The sequence below is a fragment of the Musa acuminata genome, chromosome BXJ2-4 (genome assembly GCF_036884655.1).
Source record: "Musa acuminata AAA Group cultivar baxijiao chromosome BXJ2-4, Cavendish_Baxijiao_AAA, whole genome shotgun sequence".
NCBI classification, from domain to species: domain Eukaryota; kingdom Viridiplantae; phylum Streptophyta; class Magnoliopsida; order Zingiberales; family Musaceae; genus Musa; species Musa acuminata.
The window spans coordinates 34,148,648-34,168,275 of record NC_088341.1 but is presented as its reverse complement, the minus strand read 5'-3'; the positions used below and the strand labels follow the sequence as shown (position 1 = coordinate 34,168,275).

The following is a 19,628-nucleotide window of genomic DNA, read 5'->3' as shown; positions in this document are numbered from 1 at the left end:
TCTAGTGAAATGTTATTAATAAATTGGAAGCTCAGGTTATTACCTATGGGATTAGGAATAAACTTAGGGGTTTGTTAGTAAGGAAATGATTAGCTTTTATTTATAGGAGAAGCATCCATGATTTCATTGCTAGCTCAAAAGGCAAGGATGCTCTTTGTCCTCCCAAAGTTATAAATTGTCCAAGCATATGATCTTGTGGCATGGAGTGCTATCAATGCTACTCTTATGAGAATGAGGCATGAGATGGCATAATTTAGTGAAGTCTCTCAACTCATTATTTGTAATGTCTAGATTGATAGGTTGTTTTACCTTCAATTGGTGGTGGATTAGGAAAGAATCCTTTGTGAGAATAATTGGGATTCAGACATTGAGTCCTATGCAAAATATATACACTAGTAATATTTTAACTATTTTTTTTGCAAGGATAGGTAGCCCACCTGCTAATGATTTACTTAAATTCTTCTTAGCCAATAAATTCTTCTTAGCCAATCAAATTCTTATTATGTCTATTATTTATATTTGGATACATGTCATCATATTTATTGAATCGTTATCAAATTTGACCCAATAGAAGATTAGATCAGTCTAGTTCGATGAATTTTAATGTAAGAAACTTAATCATTCTTTAATATAATATCTTATTTCTAAAAGAAAAACATCATTTTTGTGGTGAACATAAATAACATTCTAACTTAATTGTTGAAATAGAAATGAGCAATTTGGGCTGAAATTAAAAAGAAAATTTTACTCATATTTTCAAAATTTTTATAAATTTCAAGAGAACTCAATTAATTATAACAAAATCTTTTATCGATTTATTCTATTAAAATACAATATCTTTTCTCTATAGTTGATATTAAATAATATCATTTATACAAATATATCAATCTAAATCTCGTCTTGTTACTTACTTTATACATCGAATGAATTGCATTGGTTTAGAATTGACATTTCCTTCCAATACTCATGTTTTGATCCTACAACTAGTGCTCTGTCAACCCTAAATTCATTCAAACTCTGTACTCTCTTTATGCACCAATTCCTTGTTCCTATCATCAAGGCTTTTTTTTGTTGAAATCATACCTACTCAACCCTTTATTTGAATTCCTTAAATGATATGACCCTCTGCCTCAGGACATCATTTCATTGATCTCCCATGCTGCCTCTTCCAAAATATGTTTGCATATTTGCCATGTCCTTTTACATCATATCATCTAAGGAACTAATTTTGTACTTTTCTCTTGTGGAATATCCCATGAATGTTCATTATAAGCTTAGATGAGGAACAGTAGTCAATGTTACCAACAAAATTCCTCTAATATTTTTCACTCTCATCCATTCTAAAATGATCTCATACTTGCAATTATATTTTTCACTCTCATTCTCACAATTTTATTTTGGTTTCAAAATCATTTTGCTTTTTGAGTGAAGAGAGGAATTTAATGTCATTACCTATCAATTTTCTCAAGTGAATTGACTACTCATCCATTTTAATTTCATCTCTCTGTGGATCTTTTTTGCAAGTGAATTCCATATAAACAATATCCTTATTTAAATAAAAATATAAATCTAATATAATAAATCATAAATGATCAATTAACTCTTAAATGAGACTCTCATATAAGCTCTGAACAATGAATAACCTTTATTTGTGTCGAAACAATAATTAGGGGAGACCATATTGGGTCATACAAATATGAGATTTAGCTTATGCCTTTTGAGGTTCATATAAAAAGAAATTATAATTCATTATGATTGAAAATTTTAGTGGATTGATGATTTTGACATCACAGAATTATATATTACTATTATTGTTATTATATAAAATTAATTTATATTCATTATATTAACCAATACGATGCAGTCGTTATATGTATTGTCGTGTGACGGCTGTCGTCGGAGCCTTCGTATGATTGTGGCCTAATTCTTGTCACAAATCTTCGCCATTTCCTAATCATCTGGGAAATAGACGGCTCTCGTCGCTCGATCAACTGGGCTACCAAATCCAACGTCGCAAAAAGGTGCCACGTTCCCTTTTACCGTATCCGAACGCAAAAAAGGGATTGTCCGAGCGATACTTTATATACTCAATTGCGTACCTGTTTGCAGTACGAGCCTCGACTGCGTTAGAACTATGGGCCCACCGGGTAACGCCCCATAAAACAAGACATTTCGCTTTGTCTCTCTCTCTCTCTCTCGGGTGCCATGGGATTAAACGGCTGTTCTTCCTCTTCCGGCGGCCGGTCCTTCTTCGGCGGCTTCTGGTCCGCCGCCCTCCGGCGAAAAGCCATAGGGAATCCAACCGAATCTGTGGCCGGCCATGGCGGGGGGCTCGTTCGTCGCCTCGGCCTCTTCGAGCTCATCCTCATCGGAATCGGCGCCTCAATCGGCGCTGGGATCTTCGTTGTCACCGGTACGGTGGCTCGTGATGCCGGCCCGGGTAAGTCTCTTATTCAAAAATCTCACTTTCCTGGACCCTTCCCTATCGTCGAAAGATCTTGTTGTAATTAGCGATTGCATTGGTTCGACAATATTTAACCGTAAGTTGAATCTTTAGACGTCATGTTGCCAAGGAAATGGTATATTTACCTTAAAAATTCTGCAAATTTAATCTTACTACTATCGATCATTTCTTAATCGGTGGTCGAATCTTGTTTTTTATTAGATATGTTCCATTAGGGAACTTGTGCGATAAAAAAAGTGAAGTTGAGGCTTATTTGTGTAGAATATATGATAAAATAGTAAAACACTTATTGGTCTAGTGAGAGATGCTTTGAAAAGATTATAATGTAACACCTCTATTTTAGTCCCGCAAGGGAGAAAAGATCTGGATTAGTTTATAAGGACTTGTTATGTATTACAATTAACTTGGGCTTTAAGTATTTTGGACCTGTGGTTCAGGTTAAGCAAATATGGTTCAATTAGATGGAGTTATTTGTTTTTGTTGATTGGCTTTGTAGATCTTTGAATATGTTCTTCACATGTTAACGATAGATCTATTATTAAACCAAGTTAGACATAATTCACTTGTATGTGAAAATATTTGCATTTCATTTTGAAGAGAAAATATCCGAAATTTATTGTAAACTAATACAAGCAAAGGCGACCACGGTAGCATGCCCTATTGTCCTAACTATTTAGGACTGACTATATGGATCTAGTCTGGCCATTAGGATTTGGATAAGATAATATCTCTAGTTGAATCAAGAGCATCCATGTTTCTAGTATAGTCTTCTTGGATCTCACTCCATATTTCTTCAAACTACTAGTATTAATCAATTTACTTTGTCTAACTGTAACACCTATAGGTCTCCTTTGAATATTATCCAACATTGTAGCAAAGCAACTATCAACGTTAATGCCGGTCCCAAACCCGAATGAAAAAGGTGGAGGGTTGCGTTAAGTGATTGATAATCAATGTAAAACTATGTCTCATGAACATAGATCTTAAACCAATTTCAGTATAGAGCTAGGTCATCACCTGAAAGTGACGCGAGGCACTTTCACCACCTAGGTGTCCCGAATTGCAGACGATCGGCAAGGAGGTCTCTTGGAAGCGACCCATCACATCGGTGCCTGAATGTGGTCACAACTAGGTAAGAGTTCTCTCATTGTTTTAGACCAATAGGAGTAAATAAGTTAGCCCAAGAACAGAGGGTTAGGTTAATAACTTGGAACATAGGAACACTTTCAGGGAAGTGATTAGAATTAGTAGACACTATGATCAAAAGAATAATAAATATTATTTGTTTACAAGAGACAAATGAGTAGGGAAAAATCCTAGAGGGATTGATAGTTCTGGATTTAAAATTTAATATATTGAAAAAGTTAAACACATAAATGGTGTAAGAATTGTTGTTGATAAGGATCTTAAGAACAATGTTGTAAATGTAAAAGATTTGGAGATAGAATTATAGTTCTAAAATTTGTGAAAGGAGAAGATGTTCTGAATGTCATTAGTGCTTATGCCCCTCAAGTTGGATTGAATGATCAAACCAAACGAGAATTTTTAAAAATCTTAGATGATATCATTCAAGGAATGTCTGTACTCGAAAGACTTATAATTGGAGGAGATTTGAATGATCATATAGAAAAAACATGTGATGAATTATGAATATAAAGGGGTGCATGAGGGCTTTGGTTATGGGGAGAGAAATGAAAATGGTGGTATAATTTTGGATTTACAACTTCATTTTAAGAAGATAACTATTTAATTACTTATAAAAGTGGTCACAACTATAGTTAAATAGACTTTTGTCTCACTAGAAAGATAGATAAAGTTATTTATAAGAATTGTAAAGTTATACTTGGTGAAAGTTTGACGAATTAACACAGTTTGATGGTATTATAATTTACTGTAGAAAATGAAAGAAGAATTTTAAAGATGATAATGTAAACACTTTTAAGAATAAGATGGAAAGGAAGACGCCTTGGAACTTAGATGAGAATAATATTAATATTAATTGGACTACGATGGCTAATAAGATTAGGAGTTTAACGTAGTGGATTTTTGGTGAAACTAGAGATAGAGGTGTAACTTTAAAAGAGAGTTGGTGGTGGTGCAAGAAATTTCAAATAACAATTTTATCAAAATATCATGTTTTAAAGATTGACAAAATTATAAAAATACGAAAAATAAAAGATATAAAGAATCTAAAAAAGAGGCTAAAAAAGTAGTTAGTATGGCAAGATATAAATCTTATAATTTTTTTTAATAAATTAGATATTAAAGATGGTGAAAAAGATATATATCAAATTGCTAAAGCTAGGAAAAAAAAAGTAAGAATTTAGGTAATATTAGATACATTAAAGACGAAGATCAAAGAATATTTGTTAATGATAATAAGATTAAGGAAAGACGAAAAAAATATTTTTATAAATTATTTAATGAATATTCCATATAGGACTTAGATTTAATGATAAATAATTATGGTAGTTTTAATAATCATAGATTTATTCATAAAATTAAAGCTAATGAAGTAAAAGATACAATAAAGAAGATGAAAATAGCTTGATAAATCTATGATTATTAAAGATCACTTTGGTCCTATACTTGGAAGATTTACCATAGAAACTATTTATTTATTAAGGCAATTAATGTAAAAGTATAGAGAAAAGTAGAAAGATTTGTATATGATTTTTATTGACTTAGAAAAAGCCGATAATAGGGTTTCTAGAGATTTATCATAGTAGGTTTTAGAAAAGAAATATGTATCCATTAATTATATTAATGTTATTAAAAATATGTACGACAATATAACTATTAGTGTTAGAACTATAGGACGTGTGTCTAGTGAGTTTCCTTAATGTATAGGATTTACACCAAGGATCCACATTAAGTCTATACCTTTCCATATTGATAATGGATGAACTTACTGGTCACTTACATGATAAACCTCCCTTGTGTATGTTATTTGCTGATGATGTTGTCTTAGTTGATGAGAGCCTAAGTGGAATTAATTGTAGGCTTGATCTATGGAGGCAAACCTTAGAAACTAAATGTTTTAAATTAAATTAGACTAAAACTGAATATATAAAATGTAAATAGACTTATAATTACTTATAAAAGTGGTCACAACTATAGTTAAATAGACTTTTGTCTCACTAGAAAGATAGATAAAGTTATTTATAAGAATTGTAAAGTTATACCTGGTGAAAGTTTGACGAATTAACACAGTTTGATGGTATTATAATTTACTGTAGAAAATGAAAGAAGAATTTTAAAGATGATAATGTAAACACTTTTAAGAATAAGATGGAATGGGAGACGCCTTGGAACTTAGATGAGAATAATATTAATATTAATTGGACTACGATGGCTAATAAGATTAGGAGTTTAACGTAGTGGATTTTTGGTGAAACTAGAGATAGAGGTGTAACTTTAAAAGAGAGTTGATGGTGGTGCAAGAAATTTCAAATAACAATTTTATCAAAATATCATGTTTTAAAGATTGACAAAATTATAAAAATACGAAAAATAAAAGATATAAAGAATCTAAAAAAGAGGCTAAAAAAGTAGTTAGTATGGCAAGATATAAATCTTATAATTTTTTTTAATAAATTAGATATTAAAGATGGTGAAAAAGATATATATCAAATTGCTAAAGCTAGGAAAAAAAAAGTAAGGATTTAGGTAATATTAGATACATTAAAGACGAAGATCAAAGAATATTTGTTAATGATAATAAGATTAAGGAAAGACGAAAAAAATATTTTTATAAATTATTTAATGAATATTCCATATAGGACTTAGATTTAATGATAAATAATTATGGTAGTTTTAATAATCATAGATTTATTCATAAAATTAAAGCTAATGAAGTAAAAGATACAATAAAGAAGATGAAAATAGCTTGATAAATCTATGATTATTAAAGATCACTTTGGTCCTATACTTGGAAGATTTACCATAGAAACTATTTATTTATTAAGGAAATTAATGTAAAAGTATAGAGAAAAGTAGAAAGATTTGTATCTGATTTTTATTGACTTAGAAAAAGCCTATAATAGGGTTTCTAGAGATTTATCATAGTAGGTTTTAGAAAAGAAATATGTATCCATTAATTATATTAATGTTATTAAAAATATGTATGACAATATAACTATTAGTGTTAGAACTATAGGACGTGTGTCTAGTGAGTTTCCTTAATGTATAGGATTTACACCAAGGATCCACATTAAGTCTATACCTTTCCATATTGATAATGGATGAACTTACTGGTCACTTGCATGATAAACCTCCCTTGTGTATGTTATTTGCTGATGATGTTGTCTTAGTTGATGAGAGCCTAAGTGGAATTAATTGTAGGCTTGATCTATGGAGGCAAACCTTAGAAACTAAATGTTTTAAATTAAATTAGACTAAAACTGAATATATAAAATGTAATTTCAATGATTCTAGAAATAGATGACAAAATATAGTTAAATTGGATGGATAAGAAGTCCCTTTAAGTAAAAGTTTTAGGTATCTTAGATTAATTATTCAATAAGATGAAGAGATCGATGAAGATATTATTGATAGAGTAAGAACAAGATGATTAACATAGCGAGAGGTATTAGGAGTCTTGTGTGATCATCAGAGACCATTGAGATTATAAGAAAAATTTTATAAGATAGTTGTGAGACCAACAATGTTTTATGCAAGAATTGAAATATCGTACCGTACCAGAGTTTTGACCTTCTCTCGGTACGGTACGGTACTGTATATCGAGCGGTATACCATTTGGTGTGTGTATATATATATATATATATATATATATATATATATATAATACCGTCCGATAGCGAGCGGTCCGCGTACCGGACGGTATTATTCAAAACTGTATACCTTTTATGGATCTGAGCGTTGGGCAGTTAAAAAAAAAAAAATATAAAACATTTGTATTGTCAAGATGAAAATGTTGAGACAGATGTGCAGAGTTGCTGGGAAAAATAAGAAAAAAATACTTCTATTTGTGAACAACTAGGTATCGTTTCGATAGAGGATAAGATAAGAAAAAATTATTTAAGATACTATAGGCATGGCTAAGGAGACTTTCAGATATGGTAGTAAAAAAAAATGAAATAATTAATGTTAATGGTACGATGAGAGGTAGAGGAAGACCTAAAAAGATTTTAATAGAAATTATAAATCAAGATTTAATTACTCTGAACTTAACTAAACATAAGGATTTTTATAAATCTCAATGGCGACAAAAGATCTATATGGCCGATCATATATAGTTAGGACTTACGGTTTTGTTGTTGTTGTACCATAGCAACTAGAGTAATAAATTTAGGTATATTTTGAAAAGGAAAAAATGAAAAAAATCATGTAAGGTGATTTAAATATGTTTAAAGGAGACCAATAAATAGTCTAGTTAGACATTTGGAGTCAATTATGATTAGTGGTCTGAGTTAATATAGAATAGAAGTTAAGAACACCTTCTTAGTAATATTTCATGTCTCTTATATAAAGGATATTACCCTAGATAAAGTTTGACTGTAAGAAAAAAAAAACTATATAGTTGAACTTAAATAGTTGAAATGTTATGGTTTGTTGTATATCTAAAGGCAGATATATTGATCTTTCAGGTAACTTGGTTTACAATAGCAATATTGTTCTTCTCTTTAAACACTTTACATCCATTTTCAATTATTTCTTCTTGATGACCCACTTATGCATTATCTTTATTCTTCGTCTATTTCATCATCATCTTCATTGCAGGTGTTGCAATTAGCTTCGCTCTTGCTGGAGCTGCATGTGTACTAAATGCCCTGTGTTATGCTGAATTATCTTCACGCTTTCCTGCTGTCGTTGGCGGAGCATACTTATACACTTATGCTGCATTTAATGAACTCATGGCGTTTCTTGTTTTCATCCAGTTAATGCTGGACTATCATATAGGTGCAGCAAGCATTGCTCGCAGCTTAGCTAGCTATTTCGTATCCCTGTTGGAACTTCTGCCTTTCTTAAGGGGACATTTTCCTAGCTGGATTGGACATGGTGGAATAGAATTTTTTGGTGGAGTCGTGTCTATTAACATATTGGCTCCTATCCTTCTGATACTTTTGACCTTAATTCTTTGCTACGGTGTCAAGGAGTCATCAGCAGTGAACTCTTTTATGACTGCAACAAAGGTAGTAATCTATGAGATAGTACCATTCCTTTCTACCAGTTTGTTACATCAATATTATTTAGATATTAATATTATTTAGCCCAACTATGTGACTTTGTATTCTTCTGTGGTTGGAGACTTTTGTGAAATAGATGTTTTACTTGATATAATTCTGTAACAACTAGTTATATTTTGGGAACTAAAAGGATTTTGCATTTATCGACTTATTAGTGGTTTTTTAGCTTCACATGTAACTTCTATTAAATGTTATTATTCAAGTTGATTCCTTTGATGGGGAACTGGTCTTGCTCAATAGAAGGTGCTTGCATGCTTGGAGATTTATTTTGTAGACTTGTAGCCCATCTCTGAGTCATGATTCTTCACGGGAGTGATGACTTCATGAGATAATTATGATCATACTCACCACAATGTACAATTCTTTTGTATCATCAAATGGATATGAAAAGTATTATTTTCTAATTTGGCTTAGGTGTCCTTATTGTGGGTTTCACTCATGTTTTTCCATCTACCAATGCTAATGACATACTATATGGTGTACAAGTTCAGGAAGTGAAGTTGATAGGATTTATCTTTTTGATGTCTAAGCTATGTGGATTTCCCTTTCTTTTCGTGATCACGTTTGGATAGTTGAACATATTTTCTAGCAAAAGATGGTTTTACTTTTTCTTTGAATGGAATAAAACATTTTTCAAAGCTGTCTCTTACCGAGAACACAATCAAGCTACTGGTTTATCCCTCAACCTTGCTAGATGATTTTGATGTTCTTGTTCTGTTATTATATTTTCTTTGCATTAAGAAACTAAAATCATACACCTGCATATATCTGTTTTCTTGGAAATGATATTTTTTCTGTACATTTTGTACAAGTTTTCTGAGAAACCTCATAAAACATAGTTGTCTAGTCATTTAAGTTGCTTTTTAAAGTTTCTTTTTCTCAGTGATGATATTCCCTGCCAGTTTCAACACTATATAGTTTGTCACATGGGTTAGTTTGTGTTGCTGTTGAAAAGAAAGTTAATTCATTTGATGCCGACGGGTAAGTGATGTTATACAATGTATTGCAGGTAGTCATTGTCATTGTTATCATTTTCGCTGGTGCATTTGAAGTTGATGTATCAAATTGGTCGCCATTTGCTCCAAATGGTTTTAAAGCTGTCATCACGGGAGCAACAGTAGTATTCTTCTCTTATGTTGGATTTGATGCGGTTGCTAACTCTGCTGAAGAATCCAAAAGACCCCAGGTACTTCACCAAAAATTGTAATTTATTGACATTCAATTTGCCTGTTGCATAGTAGAGTTTAAGTTTTGTTGCATTGTGACAATCCAATTATTTATATCCAAGATACACTGGCAATATATTGCTGGATCATTCAACTAACTAAACATCCTTTTTTTTTTGTCTTTTGAAGAGGGACTTGCCTATTGGTATTCTAGCAAGCCTTTTTGTATGTGCAGTTCTCTACATTGGTGTCTGCTTAGTAATAACTGGGATGGTCCCATACAAGTTTCTTGGTGAAGATGCTCCTTTGGCTGAAGCTTTTACAGCTAAAGGGTTGAAAGTCGTTTCTGTTTTAATTAGTATTGGAGCTGTGGCAGGCCTTGCTACCACCCTTCTTGTTGGTCTATATGTTCAGGTAAGGCATTGAGCTCCAATTTCATCACCAATACTAGTTATTTAGTAATGCACTGAATACGATGTTGTTTGCAATTAACAGTCTCGATTGTATCTTGGGCTTTCAAGAGATGGTTTGCTACCTTCAGTTTTTTCCAAGGTGCATCCGTTGCGACACACGCCTATTCATTCTCAGGTCTGGGTTGGTCTTGTTGCTGGTATCATGGCAGGTCTGTTTAATGTACACCAGCTTTCTCACATTCTTTCAGTTGGTACACTGGTATGCCCTTTTTCTTTTCGTATCTCTGGCCTGATAATTCTTCATATTCATTTCACATCTCTTAATCTTAATAGTTTAATCATGTGATCGTTTCTCAAGAATTTTTGTCTCACTCATATTACTATCATTGGTTGGATCAAATATTTTCTTTTTTTTTGTGGGATAGACTGGCTATTCAGTTGTTTCGGCATGTGTGATAACCCTAAGGTGGAAGGACAAAGTTTCCAGTCAAGTTTCTGGGAAGTGCATTTCAGCCCGTTGTGAAGGCATCATATGTCTTGTATTAATTGCTTTCGGTGGTTTTCTAGCTGGACTATGTTACCGTTTCAGTGGTTCTTTTATCATTATTATATTTGCTGTAGCGATGGCAATTTTTGGAGCAGTTGCTGTCCAATTTCGGCAGGTGAGTACTATGATTTTGATCATACTTATTGTGTGTATTTCAATACAATTAGTAGAATACAGGTAGGTTAAGGGATTTTTTTAAAAAAAATATATATTTGGCTACATGTTTACATGAAAGGGCATTCATAAGAGTTGCATAGTGTTATCAAAAGCAGCAAAATAGAACTTCAATGCTACAAAGTCTGTAGCTGCTGGCATTTTCTACTATCGGAACTGAATTGAAGGGCATCCCTTATCATCAGGGTTTTGCATTTAATAAAAGTGATGAATGAAGTTGGAAACCATATTCTGAATCCCTTATTAGCAGGGTTTAATGGGTGTTCTTTTTTATCTATGATTTTCTACCAGCTTTGTGGTCTGGATTATGTATCCTCATCTTGTAATCATTTCTAGCAAGGGAAACTCACTTGATTGCTCTGAATTTTAAAAATCCTTTTTTGATTAGCATCCATAAATGTCTAGCCATTTCCTCATTTATAGCTCACTAATATGTACTCAAGCAACTTTCCAAAAAGGGGCTCTGTAGAATCTTGTCACTTAGACTAGATACTATTATCTAATTGTTTGACATGACATTGTCACTTCTCCAGTATGCATACCTCTTCAGAGTGTTACTATTTGTCCATTCCAAATCCCTTTTCTTAACAGCCTCTATCTTGTTGCTTCAATTTTTTTTTAATTATCATTCTGAGCCCGGTAAACTGCTTGGTCTTTTCTGGTTTGCAATCATCTCTAGGATATGAATATCTTGCTTCTACACTCCATGTACCTAACTTTAGTTCTACCAGATGACTTCATTTTTAAATGATATACCTGTTATACTAAGCCTGTCTTATATTGGTATCTTATTTCCTCAACATGTATTTCTGTGTCTGTTTTCATTGTATTTAAGCCACATATTATTTTCCTGAAGGCATGGGTGCTAGCTACATATTCTCAAATAATATATCACAATTTTTTTTTTTTTTTGTCGGTCAACAATGAACTGTACAAACATCTACTAGAATGGATCTTGCTGAGTCCTGGTAACTGCTAATTAGTTCATCTTTGACTTGTATGCAAAGCACAAAACCAATGCCATGGCTATTCTCATTGCTTTACCATGTATGTCATCAACAAGCTTTCAACATTATTAGACCATATGCAGCATCAAATTTCTGTTTGCATTGTACATGACAGTTTGGTTCACATCAATTTCACTTCTCTTAAGGCTTATAGAAAATTTTTGGTTTCTTTCTCCCATCTGATTCTGAATCTGGATATTTACCAATCTGTTTAACTAGGAGCTATTTTCACATTTTGGTTTTCCATGAAGAGGCACGGTTTTTTATTTTTATTTCATTATTCCTACTACTTTAGCATGAATGAAGATTTATTTGTAACCATGAAGCTCTTTGAAAGAATGATTTTCTGGTTTAAGCATTCATGACCAGTAAAACTCCAACAAACATTAATGGAAATGTCAAATCTACCCAAAATATTGTAGCATTGCCTTTCATCTCATTTTTTCATTTGCAGGGTTATGCAGATCCACCTGGTTTCTCTTGCCCTGGGGTCCCCATTGTCCCTGTTCTTTCCATATTTATAAATATCTTCTTGTTTGCACAGGTTAGCTTCGTAAGCCTTTTCATGTTTCTTTCTATGTTTCTTGTTTGCACAGCAAACATTATTCAACAAACATTATTGTGGCATGCCTATATTTACTTGAAATAAAATGTTATGAGAACTGCCAAATAGCTTCATATTATTTACCAGCATGGTTTAGAATCCTTATTATTATTATTTAGAACAAAACTAAATGGAAAGAAATCCCAATTACAAGCGATTTGTTTATTTCGCTTATGGGACTTAGCTAACTATCCTGTGTACTAGAAGGCTGGTTTCCTTTGTGTCTAGACAGCTAAATAGTCTGTCACAAATTCTATTCTATTTGTCATATGAATTTACAGGGATTTGTTGCTGGATTATCCAATTGCTAACTTCATAGGCAATACTAATTGGCAATTAAAATCCCTATTTTTTTGTGGATTGATAGAACAATATTTAGCATACCTTTTCAAGTTGATTTGCATAGATGTTTCTGGGTTAGCACAATTTATTTATATGTAGTAGCTTTTTTTGTAAGATTCGAAATTTTGTACCGTACTAGTGTATCAAGCTTTGCTCGGTACAGTACGGTATGGTACATCGTACCGAGTGGTATGCCTAATATATATATATATATATATATATATATATATATATATATATATATATATATATATATATATATATATATATATATATATATATATATATATATTAGAAAAAAGGCGTACGTAGCCTCGTTGACGTCGCCTCCTCTTCTCGGCGCCTCGTCTGCGACAATTGGCAAAGAAAGCGGCAAAGACATTGAAGGTCACAGACGTCTCCGGCCTTCGACGAAGAAGAAGACCATAGAGTCGCAGACGAGGCGATGAAGGAGACTGCCTCTTTCGTTTCTTTAGCCGCCGCCTCCCCTGATCCTCGTGCCTCTAGATCATCCTCTTTACGACTCTCCTCGCAGTTACCTCTTGGATTGGGATCGTCGAGGGAGGGCGGCGTCGGATCGGGATCGAGAAAGGGTGTGGAAACAAGTTCGCGCCGTGGTTCTACCGATTCTCTCTCTTCTTCTCCCTCTTCTTCGAATGCCCTCTCCTTCTTCTTCCTTCTTCCTTCTTCCTTCTTCCTTCTTCGATGCTTTTCCTTCAGCCTCGCCGCAGCCAGGCCACTATATTGAGCAGACCGCCCGCTACACGAGTGGTACGATTCGAAATCACAAACCTTGTTTGTGAGATTGATCATTTAAAAGGACTTGAAATGAGTTAGAGGACAACGTTAGTACACAATCACTAGTGTTTCATTCCATTGGTTTTTAGAATAATTTGCTTCTTTTTCTCCTTCGAATGGATATGCTGTTATGTCCCTGTATGTTTTGCCCAATAGTTTTTACTGTAAGATATATTTTGAGAAAATAATATTGTAATCCTTATTTGGATGTATTGCAGCTACATGAAGAAGCATGGTACAGATTTGTCATAGTGAGCTTGATCTCAGTTGGCATTTACGCCCTCTATGGACAGTATCATGCGAATCCGGTGAGTTCAGAGCACTCAGTAGTCTACCATGGTGTTCCTTCTGAGGCTGCCTAGAAGTGGTAATTTTATGGTATCATCCAAATATGTAGTCACAGACCAAGCTGTGATGGGGATAATAAATTCAAAGTAGCTCAATTCATGTTCTCAATGAACTCCATGGATGCCATTGCCATTGCCATCGAATAGGTTCAAAAGATCATTCTGTAATTTATTTCACAACACAGAAACTTCTGAGTTGTATTATCCCTGTGTCGGAAGCCATTGTCCTGGGTTCTCATCTGTAAACTTAAGAACATATGGGACACCGAAACGCCGATCCTTTATTATGTTGCTTTTGGTATCGGTATCGTATTATTCCTGATGCAACTGCTTGCTATTGACTCTTTTCTTCTTCTGTGGCAGGGACACAATGGTTCCAACCCTATGTGAGCATCAGATGTCTGATAGCACAAGTTTAGTGTTTTTTGACATTCCGGGTGCATTATTTATTGTTTTTGTTCTCCATTCAAATGGTTGAGAAAAGAGTCTCCCTCTTTTGATGTTAAATATGTTGTTTTTTTGTTCTCCATTCAATTTGTTGTTTTTGCTTGATTCACTCAACAAATCTGCCTGCAACTTCTTTGTTAGTTTCAGTTCTAGTGATCAAACTTGTCCCCCTTTCTCAACGAGCAGCAGGTGGAAATGACAAGCGGCCTGTTGATGAACAGAGGAATCAGAAGCGTGCACGGAAGGTGTTCGCTGGTTTGTCGCTGCTATGTAGGGTACGTCTGGAACCCAAATTGTACATGTTCGATCGGTGCGTTGGGCCTGGCTTCATTCATCTTGACCAATCCATTTGAGAATCCACACAATTACAAACGACGTTGCAACGATTCCTTAGCTGTTATCCGTGCTTAGCTTGATTGGTTGGTATACTCGTGATCTAGGGGGTCCTTTTGGTAGATCTTCTCTAAAGCCCCGGGTGTTCTTCTCATCCTTGAAGTCATGCTGAGGTTAGGAACTTGTCCTGGACGCATGGATCCCTTTCGACCCACACTAACGGGCCTTGTCCATGGTGTTCCAAGATAGAGATCTTTGACCTTCATTTCATCGAACACATTAACTTCGGTGTTCGACATATGTTGGGGAGATGGGGAAGGTCAAGGATCCATGGGTGATTCTAGGAGACCATGAAGAAGGGTGTGGACATGCTCAAGCATTCTCAAACATATTTTTTGTTTATATATCAATAAAAAATGGTTAGAAAGTATATTTAGTTTAGCATCAGATTCGAGAATAAATGATGTTTCAAGCTATTTGATCATGAGTTCTGCCTTGGGTTTTTTACTATCATTAATCATACTACAAGGAGGAGAAAGGCAATAATAATTGATTTCATATTGTTTAAGAATCAATAAAGAAGACAAATTATAGCTGATGCCACATCTCTACCTAAATTTTAGATATTTTACGAGTCTACAGTTACAGATGCTACAGATCTCAACCACTTTAGATACTTTCTGGTGCATCATCAGAAGAAAGCTTGGTTTCCATGACACTGTACCTCAACTCACCTAAACGCTCGTGCGTTTGTTATAGAGCTGTGGTTTCCTAATGCTGAGAATCCAAAACAATGCATATCTGCAGCTTTGTTGGCTTGAATTTGATGACAACTTTGTACCCTAATCACTTTATTGGAATTTGCAGAAGAGACAAAGTGTGATATTTATATTGTTACATAGAAATGTTCAAAGTTTTCCATCTGCAGTAGTAGGCCAAGCACATAATCTTGTCCAAGCAAAGGGCATAAGTTTTGGAATCTCTCTGTTCCAGCTTTGTCCAAGCATGATTGTGCAAGTATGTAGTGCCTCAAAGAAAGAGCACTGAGCTTATTGGGTTTGCAACTCTCCAATTGACTCAAGGAGATGGTGACCATGATGTGCCTTGCCTAGCATCATTCCCAAGTGCAGCATGATCTGCTGGTGCTTCACTTCCTCACTGTCCTGTGTTATCATCATTACAAGATGGAAACATTTATTGAAGTGATAGACATTGTTTAGAACCCAGAGCAACTGTTGAAGAAGAGTTTGGGTAATGGTTTTATGCAGGAAAACAAGATGCTAATATATATATAAACATGTAATTCTGGTACCCAAACATGAAATGTACAATATTGCCTCAGGAAGTGATGTTTTGGACCACTCAATATGGTTCCGAATCAGAATACACCAGTGCATTGAACTAATGAGGACAGCTTTTGGTGCTGGTCAAGTCAAATCTGTATCAGCAACAGGTACACCACCACCTTTTCAAGTGCATGCCAAACCATGCTACAGCATTTGAAGACCACATCAAACTGCAACTCCAAAGGCAGCAGCTTGACTATTCCATCTACAGTTTCATGATCTCTACTGCAGACCTTCTGCCTGTTTCTGTTCCCCAACTCAGTTGATTTGCTCCCCATGTCTGATGCCTTGGAGAGATGGAATCCACAAACAGATTGAAGTTAGAGAAGGGGAACCTTTTTTTATGCTTCAGGCTTCTGTTCTCTTTAACAAGTCACGAGACCACTCAGAAAGTATCACTGGTTGCAGTAGCCAGTAGGCCAAGATCCTGTACTCTAGCCAAACTCAACAAGCAAGAGAAGCTTGTATCTCCGATCACATGCATTCTCCTTCAATGCATCAACAGCAGAAATAAGCACAGTTGAGGAGCTCAGAAGAGGAGGTGAATGTAGTTGCCGTTGGCACATCTCCAACTATACTATACAGCTCATGGTAATCTCCAATCCTCGAAGCATTTAAACTACTGTCGGTTCCTGGTCCAATTCTCTGTATCATCTTCTCCATCATGCCATCAGGACAATGGATTGCTTTGCTACCACGGCAAAATGGACAATCATCATCGACAACGACAGGTTGCTTCATCACCATGGCAGAATGGAAATCATCATCATCATCGTCGGATGATATCTTCGATCTGTGAAATAACATGCTTAGTGTCTGGTCTCGAAGCAGGAGAAGGAGAGCAACAAGCGATCGCCAGTCGAAAGAGCATCAGTAGACCTTGTTCATTGGTAGAACTCTGATCTATACTCTGAATCAGGAGCTCGGAGTTGAAGACATCCGAGACTTTGTGCTCCAGAACCAAATTCCTCAACGAGGTCGGCACATGGAAATCCTTGGACTGTAAGAAGTTGGTGTTGATGGGATCCTTCTGAGTGAGCATCTCGAGTACGACCACCCCCAGGCTGTACATATCGCTCTCACTGCTGGCATCCTTCATCTTAACCAGCTCGGGGGCTTTGTACCCCTGGGCGGCAGAGACTTCGAGCATTTCTTGGGCTGCCGCTGGATTCAAGATCAGGTGCAAGCCGAAGTCCGACAGGCGAGGCTGGTAATCTGCGTCGAGCAAGATGTTGTTGGTCTTGAGATTGCCATGCACCATGGGCTTCTCCAGTCCTGTGTGGAGGTGATCCAGCCCTCTGGCGATTCCCAGAGAGAGCTTATAGATGATGTCCCATCTGTGTGCTTCAGCAACACCAGCTGTGGATCATCATGGAATCCGGTCAGTGTTTCTTTGCAGGCAAGAAGATCTTGTTTGGCGATGGACAACCAGATTTTTAGAGCTCAGCATTGCATAAGGCCATGAAGAGGATGACAAGTTCAAAGGCCACTGAACTCACCTCTTAAGAACTGCTTCAGCGACCCTGCGGCAAAGAAGGGGTGAACGAAGAGCTTCTCCCCTCGCGGCCCGACGTACATCGCCCGAAGGGGCACCAGGTTCGGGTTCCGAACCGCCCCGAGCGCCCGGACCGCCGGCAGAACCTCCTCGGTCCCGCCGACGCAAGCCGGTCGAAGGAACCGGAGCAGCACCACAGAGCCGCTCCGCTCGAGGCTGGCCCTGTACAGCGTCCCGTAGCTCGACTTCCCGACCACCTCTCCGGGCGCGTCCAGGATGTCGTGCACCGTCAAGCTCTCGCCTCCGGCGAACCTCACCAGCTCCTCCGCCTCCGAGTGCTCCTCCTCCGCGCCGCCCCCGCCGCTGTCGCCGCCGGCCTCCAAGGGTTCCTTTTTGGTCCTACCTCGGCACCTTAATCTTTTGCGAAAGAAGTAGCTCAACGCCAACAAGAGGAAGAGGAGAAGGAAAAGGAACGAGCAGAGAAGACCAAGGAGGAGCTCGATCTTGTGTCTCTTCTCCATGGTAGGCTCGCCAAACTCAATCTAGCCTCGAGAAGCCCGTAAAATTCCAATTTTTTGGCAAAATTATACGGAAATGTGAATCTTGAAAGGCGATTTGGATCAGTTTGGAGATCGAGGAGGACGGAAGCATTAGAACAGGGAGAAGAAGCTAAAAGGAGAGGAGAACAAAAAAAAAGATGGTTCCTTTCTCGGTGCAGGGGAAGCTTTGTATGGATTGAACACCAGATAACACCCGGGTGGTTTCAGTTCATTGCCGAAGACAGGTTTCCACTTCGGGAAGCTGATCTCTGAGAGAGAGAGAGAGAGAGAGAGAGAGAGAGAGAGACAGAGAGGATGGGAGGGAGTTGGGTTGGTTGGTTAATGGGCAGTCGACAACACGTGGAGAGCGCTGATTGGCGACTCGGTGGGTCGTGTTTTGTCCCGCGCTCTTTCTGGTTGGGAGTTGAGCTGCCGATGGATCCGATTTGGCCGGCGGATCCGAAATCAAGGGGGGGTCGGGGTCAAATTTGGGTCCCGCGTCAGCCTGATGAACGGTTGCGACGAGGTGGGTTTGATGTAGATCACGGTTCGTTTAGGAATGTGATCGTCGGATCGGATCGGATCACAATTCGGAGCCTAAACTCGATCGCTGACTGATTTGTTCGGATCAGACCCGAGTTGCAGAACTTCATCTATGCAGATTATAATTGACGATCTTTTTGTTCCCACAGCCTTTCGACTCCACTTCCTCTCTTAGACTCTCTTTTAATTTTCGATGTTTTCTTTAGCCCTTAGCCCTCAACTTATTCTATTATCGTCACGACCCGTCGATGCCAGTTCATCGTTACTACTATCGTCGCAAGCCCTACTTCCATCATCATCACTTGTGATTGTCTCGAGCACCTCTTCTTCTTCTCAGACTATATGTTAATTATCTCGATTACCTTCTCCACTAATCGTCTTATCGATGCTTGTACTTGAGTTAATATTGTCCTCCTACTTGATCTTGGCCTCAAATCACAATGAGAATTGTCTAAAGTTAGTTTGATTTTGATTCTATTTTACATAAAATTGAAACCATCAATTTTGAAATTCTGATTTATGTATCATATATCCTGTAATGGATAAAATTAAACAAAGAAATCATGTTTGATCTTTATTAGATAAGATCGTCCTCGATTATTGTCCAATCCAATTGTAAATAAGATAGTGAAATTAGAAACACTAATTGAGTATCAAAGAGTAAAATATATTCATATCTGGGTTTAATTAGATAAACTAACCATCCTAATTCTAATGTCTTAAATTAGATGCATTTAAGAATACTCATATGTCTTTATTCATATAATTTTCTTAAGAATATTCATTAAATATGGATGAATCGAGTTCTTCTCTCTCCATCTTAAATCTAATCTGAATCCGCATCTGACTTAAAT

General features: G+C 36.2%; 2 protein-coding genes across 2 annotated transcripts; one reads left to right on the top strand and one right to left on the bottom strand.

Annotated features, from left to right (window-relative positions):
- Positions 1–2,183: 2,183 nt before the first annotated feature.
- On the top strand, positions 2,184–14,372 carry LOC103975571 (cationic amino acid transporter 9, chloroplastic). The gene is made up of 8 exons (XM_009390581.2): positions 2,184–2,440; positions 8,207–8,619; positions 9,683–9,859; positions 10,029–10,253; positions 10,335–10,511; positions 10,678–10,914; positions 12,435–12,524; positions 13,943–14,372. The coding sequence occupies exons 1-8, from the start codon at positions 2,206–2,208 to the stop codon at positions 14,084–14,086; spliced, it is 1,698 nt and encodes a 565-aa protein (XP_009388856.1). The 5' UTR covers positions 2,184–2,205; the 3' UTR covers positions 14,087–14,372.
- Positions 14,373–16,820: 2,448 nt separating this feature from the next.
- LOC135610456 (putative kinase-like protein TMKL1) lies at positions 16,821–18,499 on the bottom strand. Its single transcript, XM_065104979.1, has 2 exons — positions 17,697–18,499; positions 16,821–17,556 (listed from the first exon to the last, which is right to left on the bottom strand). The coding sequence occupies exons 1-2, from the start codon at positions 18,211–18,213 to the stop codon at positions 16,967–16,969; spliced, it is 1,107 nt and encodes a 368-aa protein (XP_064961051.1). The 5' UTR covers positions 18,214–18,499; the 3' UTR covers positions 16,821–16,966.
- Positions 18,500–19,628: the final 1,129 nt, after the last annotated feature.

What these genes read in the sequence shown, in the direction of transcription:
- LOC103975571 (XM_009390581.2), top strand. Translation starts at nt 2,206, where the DNA reads ATGGGATTAAACGGCTGTTCTTCCTCTTCCGGCGGCCGGTCCTTCTTC. An exon ending in CTTTTATGACTGCAACAAAG is followed by an intron (nt 8,620 to 9,682) that starts GTAGTAATCTAT and finishes AATGTATTGCAG; the next exon opens with GTAGTCATTGTCATTGTTAT. An exon ending in ATATCTTCTTGTTTGCACAG is followed by an intron (nt 12,525 to 13,942) that starts GTTAGCTTCGTA and finishes GATGTATTGCAG; the next exon opens with CTACATGAAGAAGCATGGTA.
- LOC135610456 (XM_065104979.1), bottom strand. Translation starts at nt 18,213, where the DNA reads ATGGAGAAGAGACACAAGATCGAGCTCCTCCTTGGTCTTCTCTGCTCG. An exon ending in GCTGAAGCAGTTCTTAAGAG is followed by an intron (nt 17,557 to 17,696) that starts GTGAGTTCAGTG and finishes GATGATCCACAG; the next exon opens with CTGGTGTTGCTGAAGCACAC.